Source organism: Drosophila kikkawai, chromosome 3R (assembly GCF_030179895.1).
Source record: "Drosophila kikkawai strain 14028-0561.14 chromosome 3R, DkikHiC1v2, whole genome shotgun sequence".
NCBI classification, from domain to species: Eukaryota; Metazoa; Arthropoda; class Insecta; order Diptera; family Drosophilidae; genus Drosophila; species Drosophila kikkawai.
The window spans coordinates 9,428,753-9,438,094 of NC_091731.1; the positions used below are offsets into that span (position 1 = coordinate 9,428,753).

General features: G+C 40.6%; 2 protein-coding genes across 3 annotated transcripts; one reads left to right on the forward strand and one right to left on the reverse strand.

Annotated features, from left to right (window-relative positions):
• Positions 1-483: 483 nt before the first annotated feature.
• On the reverse strand, positions 484-5,361 carry LOC108073373 (S-formylglutathione hydrolase). Of its 2 annotated transcripts, none has more exons than XM_017164942.2 (2): positions 5,146-5,361; positions 484-1,629 (listed from the first exon to the last, which is right to left on the reverse strand). In XM_017164942.2, the coding sequence occupies exons 1-2, from the start codon at positions 5,260-5,262 to the stop codon at positions 763-765; spliced, it is 984 nt and encodes a 327-aa protein (XP_017020431.1). In that variant the 5' UTR covers positions 5,263-5,361; the 3' UTR covers positions 484-762. The 2 variants fall into 2 exon arrangements, with proteins under 2 accessions (XP_017020431.1, XP_017020441.1); XM_017164952.2 differs by lacking the exon at positions 5,146-5,361 and adding an exon at positions 1,689-1,755.
• mdlc (RING finger protein mdlc) lies at positions 1,989-3,423 on the forward strand. The gene is made up of 3 exons (XM_017164929.2): positions 1,989-2,205; positions 2,263-2,989; positions 3,068-3,423. Exons 1-3 carry the CDS (start codon positions 2,097-2,099, stop codon positions 3,294-3,296), a joined length of 1,065 nt encoding a protein of 354 aa, XP_017020418.1. The 5' UTR covers positions 1,989-2,096; the 3' UTR covers positions 3,297-3,423.
• Positions 5,362-9,342: the final 3,981 nt, after the last annotated feature.

Consider the following 9,342-nt stretch of genomic DNA (forward strand, 5'->3'; position numbering starts at 1 on the left):
TTCACGTAGACCTTTTTTAATTTTATATGTTATTATACTTTTTATGTAACATTTTTTAGTCAAAAATCTTAGTTTTGACTAGTAAATTTGATAAAAAACCGGAAATAAAAAATTTTTAATAAAAACGCCACGAGAGTACCTCGGGACACTTATCCTTTAATTAATGCATTATAGTTTTTGATATCGGATGATTCTGTGGACAGTTAGGATAAACACCGAAAACCAGCTTTTATTTATAGGGGACTCCGGAGATTTCCTATTACTGGAAGACCTGTAAATATTTATAAAACAAAAAATTAAAGAAAAATTGTTTAAATGTTGTGTTTTAATATGGTATTTAATGCATTAAGCTAACTTTCGCCGTTTTTTAGAAAAGTTGGCCTTTTTGCACCGAATTGACCTTAACCCCCTTACCTTAGCAGGAACCATCTAACAGGGAAGTATTTACATATGTAGCCCGATAATGAGATAATTACAAGAATGTTTCGTTTTAAAAACATATTTTACTTTACATTTTGCGAGAAAATTTACATTGGCTTGCGATTTGGTATTGGGAGTCTCGAATATGATACAATTGATGAATGAATTTTTGAAATATTGATCCATGTGTGCAATATACATTTCCCTCGATTTCGACAAACTATGCGGCGATTGACACTGTACCGTACTGTACTTTTGATTTATTTCCGAATTTGGGGGCTTAGCAAAAGTACAAAGCGATTCAAAATTACAAGCAACAGAGGCACAAATCTCCTAACGGACTCATGTGGCGGTCAGCAGTTTGGCGTGGTAGGAGATGTGCTCGGCAATGAAGGTGGCGATGAAGAAGTAGCTGTGGTCATAGCCCGCGCGCTGCTTGTAGATGGTCTGGATGTGTTCGTTTCCGTCGGCGGCGGTCAGGAGATTCTCCGGCAGTAGTTGCTTCGCCTGAAGGAAGTTGTCCGACGCACCCTGGTCGATGAAGAGCTCCTGCGGCGTGCTCTCGTAGTGCGACACCAGTAGAGTGGCGTCCCACTGGGCCCAGTCATCGGGATTCGATCCAATGTAGCCGGCGAATGCCTTCTGTCCCCACGGGCATTCAGTGGGATTGGCGATTGGGGCAAACGCCGACACTGATTGGTACAAGCCGGGGTTCTTCAAGGCACAAATCAACGCGCCATGGCCGCCCATGCTGTGCCCAAAGATACCTCGACGTCCTGGTACCACGGGGAAATTGGCGTTCACCACATCTACCAGCTCCTGGGTGACATAGCTGTACATCTTGTAGTGCTTGGACCACGGCTCCTGCTTGGCATCCACATAGAATCCCGCTCCGCTGCCAAAATCGTAGCTATCATCCTGGCCAGCTATGTCCACGCCGCGCGGCGAGGTGTCTGGATTCACGACGATCAGGTTGTGCCGTGCGGCGTGCTGCTGGAAGCCGCTCTTCTGGATGAAGTTTTCGTGGCTGCAGGTCAAGCCGCTGAGGAAGAATAGCACCGGGCACGGACTCTTCTCCTCGAGAGCTGCCGGCGGCAGGAAGACGCCAAAGGTCATTTCGCAGTCCAAGGTGCTGGAACGGTGGCGATACACGCGCTGCTCTCCCTCGAAGCTCTTGGCAGTGGAAACCAGTTCAAGCGTCATGTTTTCCTGTGAAAACGGAATTCGTCAAATAATTTTATCGTGCCAAAAAAATATATAAAAACTACGTGTGGTTCCAAAAATAAGCGATAATCAATAGTGTGACCAGAAGTAGAGCGCCAAAGAAAAATACCAAACTATCAAAAGCTATCTGAAATAATTTGGTATTTAAATATAGTTGAAATAAACTAAATTAAAATTTAAAAAATGCATTAATTTAACGCTTCATACTTATATTTTTATTTACAATACAATTAATAGAAACAAAAAAAAAACTTAAAAAATTAATTTGCAAATGGTATATTTTGAAATTTGAAAAGTATTAAATAGTACGTTTCTGCTGCCGACGCGGTATTAATTATCGTTATCGGAGTGGTCGACGAAGAAGAAGCACTGCCAAAATACTTGCTAAATTGCGGAACGTTTATGTTTTCAAGGAAAAATAACAACAAATAGCGATTTTCAAAAGCCGCACCATGTCGGAAGAAGCGGCCAGCACGTCGGCTTTCGGCTTCAAGAAGCGAAACATCAACAAAGGTGCCGCCATGCGCCGCAAAAAGGAAAGTAGCAGCAGTAACGACTCGGGTGAGCATGGCAATCTACCGCCAAAAAATAAAGAAACTAAATCCCAGACATTTGCAGCAAAGAGCAGTGATGAGGAGGCCCAAGGCAAGTCGACCGCAATGGCACGGGCGGAGAACCGAAGAAAACGGACCAATCCCAACTTCCAGAGCACCAAGACATTGAACAAAGCGAAGCGTCTGGCGGGAGCACCCGACGGAGACTCGTCGTCATCTGCCGCCGAGGACGACAAACTCGGAGTGGCTTACAAGTCGAAGCGCGAGGCCTTGCCCAGTGGCCCGCAGGATCAGGGCGCCACGTCCATCAACGAAATGGACACAGAACTGGATCGCGACGCCCAGGCCATCCATGCGCGCGCCTTGAAAATCAACGAGGATCTGGAGGGTAAGGCGGACGACAAGATTTACCGCGGAATCAACAACTACGCGCAGTACTACAAGAAGCAGGACACGGCGGCGGGAAATGCCAGTTCCGGCATGGTGCGAAGCGGCCCGATTAGGGCTCCAGCTCACCTGCGGGCCACCGTGAGGTGGGATTATCAGCCGGATATCTGCAAGGACTACAAGGAAACGGGCTACTGTGGCTTCGGCGACAGCTGCAAGTTCCTGCACGATCGCAGCGATTACAAAGCTGGCTGGCAGCTCGAGATGGATCATGAGAATGAGCGGCGGGGTGATGCCGACTCTGATGGCGACGATGGCAAATATGAGATCCACTCTGACGAGGAATCTCTGCCCTTTAAATGCCACATCTGTCGGCAGAGCTTCGTCAATCCCGTGGTGACCAAGTGAGTGAACACAATAATTTAGAATTGGGCATCAATATTTTAGGAATACTTTTACAAAATATCCCCTTTTGTTCACAGATGCAAGCATTATTTCTGTGAAAAGTGCGCCCTGGCCCAGTATAAAAAGTCGCAGCGCTGCATCATCTGCTCGCAGCAGACAAATGGTATTTTTAATCCCGCCAAAGAGCTAATAGCTCGCCTGAAGACCAATCCCATGGAGAACTCTGATAGCGAGGCGGAAGAAGAAGGAAGCAAAAACCATGAGGAGGAGCCGGCTCAGGAGATTTCCTCCGGCGACAGCGATTAAATATATTTCGAAAACGGCGGGTGCAGTTTTGTAGCCGCCAGCTTTAGTGCGGCAGCACATTGCGCGTGTTCAAAGGGAGATAATTTAAGTTTTTGGGTAAGAATGTTAAATATAATTTTTTAAATTACGTACAGATTTTTTTGCATTGGTACAGAAGGGGCTCCAACATTTTTTGTTTAGCAGTTTATTAATAATCAGGGAATTCCCTTGACGACTGAATTACTGAAAATAACGGCCACTAAAAACAGTTGTTCTCATACATACCGATTTTACGATATTTTCAGTCATTTAGTACCTCTGAGGTCGCTGAAAATATCAACTGAATGACTGAGAAGCCAGTGTGGTTTAAGAGAGAGAAATATCAATGCTAAATGAAAGGTCCATTCCATAGTTTAAAATAATTTAAGATTATGCAGGATAAAACTAAAGGTATGTATATCAATGTCTTGCGACTGGAATATGGTGGCAAATTAAGCGGATGACTTTTTTGGGTCGTTTCGGCTGAAAATATTGGCAATATTTTCAGTAATTCAGTCAAGGAAATACCTAGAATAAGTTTCTATACTAGTGAATGACTGAAAACTGGAACTGGACTGTAGTCAGTTGTTCCATACAAGTCAGCTTGGCCACAGAGCTCGTACAGAGCAACGTTTTAAAACACTTAAGGATTATCGAAAGAATACAACCTGTAATACGGCCTGTATCCGCCGCTATATGTATTTAGAAATTCAGTTATTTGATTTTATAAAAAATACCAAAAATGTTTTAAATGTAAAATGTAGAAAACCCCTAGATGGCGCCATTTAACAGAGCTGCCACCTTTTCAGAAATCTGTGGCTTAATTTAAATTTAGTATAAGAGGATGTCTAAGTATAAACTATAGACAAAAAGAGAGCGACAATGCAAGTCAAAATCTAGCCGTTATTCCTTTTTTTGGGCATGTGTCCTGCTTCAGGACATGCTCTAAAAATGTTTAACTTTTTGCTAAACCATCTCTAAACTATGATAAATATATGTGACAAGTTTGAACTTTCTATGTGTTTTCCTTTGTCCACAAACAATTCCTGAAAATTGCCTATTTTTTGGTCTAACTAACCAGAATGGACCCTTAATAGAATCGACCATCAAAATAATACAAAATTAAGTTTGCGCTACATTCCATTCAAATATTTTGATATCTGCTTTAGATCAATTGGAATACTTTTTAATGTAACTATTTAACAAAATAAAATTTGGCAAACTTGTATGTTTTTGTTGCCGTGGGATTTCTATAATAAAAGTTTTGATACTCCTAGAATCTATAAATGCTTTATATTTAGCTCTCCTTTAAGTTGATCCTTTCATTGGAACCGACTACTGTCATTGTAATTACTTAACCGATTGTGAACGAGCTGAACGTGCACTACTTCTCATACTTCTGCTTCTTGAAGATGTGAAAACCGGTTAGTCTTTGAACGTTGTATTCTATCAAGAATGTTGGCAAGTCAAAATATGACGGCTCCCATCACGACTTTAGTTTATTTATTTATTGGCCAAATGGTTCTATTTCATTACCTTTTTTCGTAGATATTATGTCGTGGTTCTTCTCTGCTTACTCCGGAATGGAATAATCAGAAACTACTACATTAAGCGTGGCTTATGCAAAAGTTCCTACATAGGCTAGCAATATGAACAGAACTGCAAAAAGAAAGGGCGTGCTATATTTTTGTTCTGTATGCGAAATACGATTCCTTTTCAGTTACTATTAGAGCTCAGCTTATTTATAATTATAAATTATTCCATTCTCCCAAGATTTAAAAGTGCCCTTGAATCGTCTGGCCAAAGTTATTGATTATTGAACACAACTCACCTGGATCTTGCTGTGTCCGAAACTGAGCACTCCCGAGCGTCTTTTGACTCCTAGCATAGAAAATGCGAACGAACTTCTACCACTCGCGCTTGGTAGACGTACCGATGATATTCTCATGGCCAGCGGCCACTCGAAATGTTATGCTAAATTTATGAGAATCCGAAAAAAAGTGGTTTTTTGATGGGCTTAAAATTTAAGTTTGAATATGCCAACTCTGTCACAGCCTACAAGGCCAAATAAGTGCAAAACAAACCAAGGGACAAAACAATCCAAAGGTGGGCGAGCGACTAAAACTAGCGTCTCTGTCGAACAAGAACGGCGAGAGTCAAGCGCAATTTCATATCCATAATTCAATTGCCAGAACTTTCATTTCCGGTTTCGTGCGCACCAACACACACAGGCGCAAAGGAAATGGGGAATGACGGAAAGAGTGGAGGAAGAGAGGCGAAGGATAGGGCTAACAGCAGCTAGCATCATCTCCATGGGGGAATTCGTTTGACTTTGGCACGCTAAATTCAAAAATCTTCAGCCAAACTTCTATGCCGCATTGTTCCAGCACAAAGCCAAAATATTGGCCAATTGTAACGAATCGAAGCTAAGCCACAAATTCCAGCCTGCTCTCCCCTTTCCGCAGAGATATGGGCATGCAAAATATGGGCATGAGAGCTAAGCTTTTAAAAACAAAGCAGCTGCCCGGCCGAGCCGAAAAGTTGAAGCTTCCATGATCCGGGCCACAAATCGCCAGTAGTAGCTGCAATGCCGAAGGGCTTGTTGGCCAGGAATGAGTGTTGGCTATGGGGCTTTTGGAAAGCCTGTACCAAGGAGCAAGAGCATGGCAACAAAAAATTCGAAAAACGTTTTCAATATCGGGACAAATTAAACCATATATTTAATGTCATATATCATCGAATAAAAAAGATTATACATAAAAATAAAGAGCTTAAAAAACTACAAGGATTTTAAAAACCTTTAAATGCACCAATCCAGCTAGATATAATTATTCTCTATGTTCGTAATTGTATAGGTAATTTGTTTAAGTAGTTATTTCAAAAACTATAAGAATACAAACCTATCAAAAAAAGTAGTCTATTTTATTTCTATTGTATATTAAAAACAGATGTATCTTGAAATTATGGCTTTTCCAAATGCTAAAGTTTTCAGCTAACAAGACATTGATTACACCAAATTTGTTCTCATAATTCCTTATACTGTATTGTCAAGTGACTACAATTTTTAGAGGTTTCTAATATTCTTAAATCCTTCTTACACACTTTGCATTCACTTCACTAAACCAAACCTAAACGCGCATTAAGTAAGTCACGTTCGCATTTCTCACATTTTATGTGAGACTCACTTATTGGCAGTGCAATGGTTAATTGAATGACAAAGTCGTGCATGATGAAAGGAACTTAATTGAGAGGGATGGAATGCCGGCGAAGACTTTCAATAAAACAGGCGTCAAATCAGTTTTAATTATTTCCATAAATGCGAAAGTGAGAGGCATACGTGAGCACTGAAATTTTATAGTTTCTGTCAGTGACTTTGATTGCCAGAGCGCGCAAAAATCCGGAAAGGTTCTGCTTGCTCTTCGTTGTAATGGTGCGGGCGGTTAATTTTTCCGCCTAATTAGGAAGTAGAAATTTGTGTGCTGGCGGTTGCTCACACGATTGCCCTTAGGCCTCAGCGTAATTAGGCGTTAAATGCGTTTGACTCCTTCGATAGTCGAAAGCGATTTTTGATTTCGATCTTTCAAGATTATCCCGTTTTAGTTTTTAAGAATGAAATGTTTGCGGAATAAAGAAATTAACTAAACATCACAATCACAGTATGCACAGTATGTAAACCACGCAGCAGTGCCTTCAAAATGTAACGTTGGGTCTTAAAATATACTTTTTAAATAGATATATTTTTAATCTTAGCTTTTTTTATGCAATATTATAAATATATAAGGTATCTATCTTATTCATATATTTAAACCCAAGTACTCATGTATAATTTATACATTTTTGTAATAAAAACATACTTTTTTTAATCTAATAATTTATTGTATCCTCAGTGTACTATGTTTGCGTATGTAAGGCCAGCTGTCTGCACGTTTTGCCTCGTTGCACGCTGTTTGTTTTCATTGGCTTTTATTTATTGGCTTCCAATGCCATTGACTATTATCCCACTGGCCTCGGAGAGAGTCCAGGAAAAAGTGTCCTTCCCTTGAATTCTCTGCCTTGCTCGGGCTCAACTTGTCGCTTATTGTGTCAATTATCATTAATTTCTAAATGCTCTCCTGTCCGCACCAAGGTTGTAGCACCTTTTTGAATGATACAGCGCCACCGTGGGGCCCAGTCCAACTTCCGGAACGTGTCCCAGGGCCATGCTGAAGTGTCACCCTCGGCCATATAAATGGTTATTGCCTGTGCGTTCTATCACCGGGACAACACCCTGGACCGTGTCCTGTGACATTCTTAAAGTTTCCCAAACTTTGCCATCTGTGTTTATGCTTTGACTCCTGATAATTTATTGTCCACTGAATATTAAGTTGTGCCCGTTGACCAGGCGTTACAATGCAGTTAAATGTGAACTTTAGTTTGGAAACGAGCAATTAAAGCCGCGTGCCCTATAGTTATGTAATTATTACGTAAATAAGCCATAAATAATAGCCAACAACAATATTATGCCACCGCAAAAACCCCAGGCTCATTAATCTTTCACTTAATAGTCCCAAATAATTACACAACAACAATTGCACTGCCCCAGCCGACCAATTAAAACCCAATTTAAAGCGATAACAATTCATGAAAATCCGCAATTGAAAAGAAAGCCCGTTTTCTAAGCGAAAACAAAGCCCTAAACGAATATGTATCACAAGTTATGAGTCTCTCTGATAAAAGTTCATGTCCCCAGCAGACACGACCGCAGCAGCTTTAATTTATAACAAACATTTCGCCGGTTGGGAGTTGGAGAGTTGGAACAGCCCGAAGAATCTTTGACACTTGCACTGCGCTGGCAGAGCTCCAAAGGCTGGACGACTATCCCGAACAGAAAAAGAAAGTTTTCTTCAAAACAAAAACCACTCGACATGTCCGGCCACAAGAATGCTTGTCACTGGTTAGCCGCAATGCAAATAGAGATAAAATGCAAAGTGGGAAAAACTGGCAAAATGCACCACCGAGGATGCTTGATAACCACAATAGCAGGGCTACAGCATGCAAACAAATCGCTGCTACTTTTACGCCATTTTCGAATTGATGTTAGTCGATTTCTTGGGCATCCCCCTGACCCCTGATCCCTGCCCCTGGGTGTGCCTCTTCGGTTTTCTGGTTTACGACTTTACGAGAGTTGCTCGCTTTTGGCCAGAAACTTTTCCCTGCACTTTATGATTTTTGCGCAAACTTTTGTCAGCTCGGCCTTCTGTTTGTTTGTCGCCCTTTTCGTTCTTTATTGACGGGAGCGAACCAGATGCCTTATGTCTGCCTTTCCCACCATATTGATGTTTATTACACTCGTAACGTGTAAAAATATTCAAAAATAAAAATGAACGAAACAAAAATAATAATAAGGTAACAAAAGTTTCTGTCATTTCGTCTGACATTTTTCAATTGTGTGAAAAGTTGTTCCAATGCTCGACAAGTGCGGGTAAAAATCAATATTTTCTTTATTGACGTATAAAAATTGATCTTTATCGAATATATAAAATAAATTGGCTTTTTTTGTGGCCCCAAAAAAGCATGTTGCGAGGGAAATATTTTAGGGATGCAACGTGGTATTCTGGGCAACACAACACATATCGTGTAAAATAACTACTTGAAATATTATATATCAAATATTTTTCACATTTCAGCGACTCGTATGGAAACTTTACTTGACTTCTTAAGTTAGTTTTGTGGGAACACCACATTGTAACATGAAATTTAGCATTAGTGTAAACAATCAATTACAAATAAGTAGACACATATATCGATAATAAGCTAGGGCGATCGATAGGATAATATCGGAGATCTGCGATCTCTACTTCTGGTCGGCGTTTTTTGAACAATAAGAGTTTACAAACTCTGGTGTGTGAAAATAAAGTTAAGAACTACAATATAGAAGACATATAGTATAAGAATACAAACAAATCGAAGATGGTTTGCTATTTCAACAGATTATCAAGAAAACAATGAAAAACACTTATGGAATAAGGATCCGACTTGTCGGAGGATA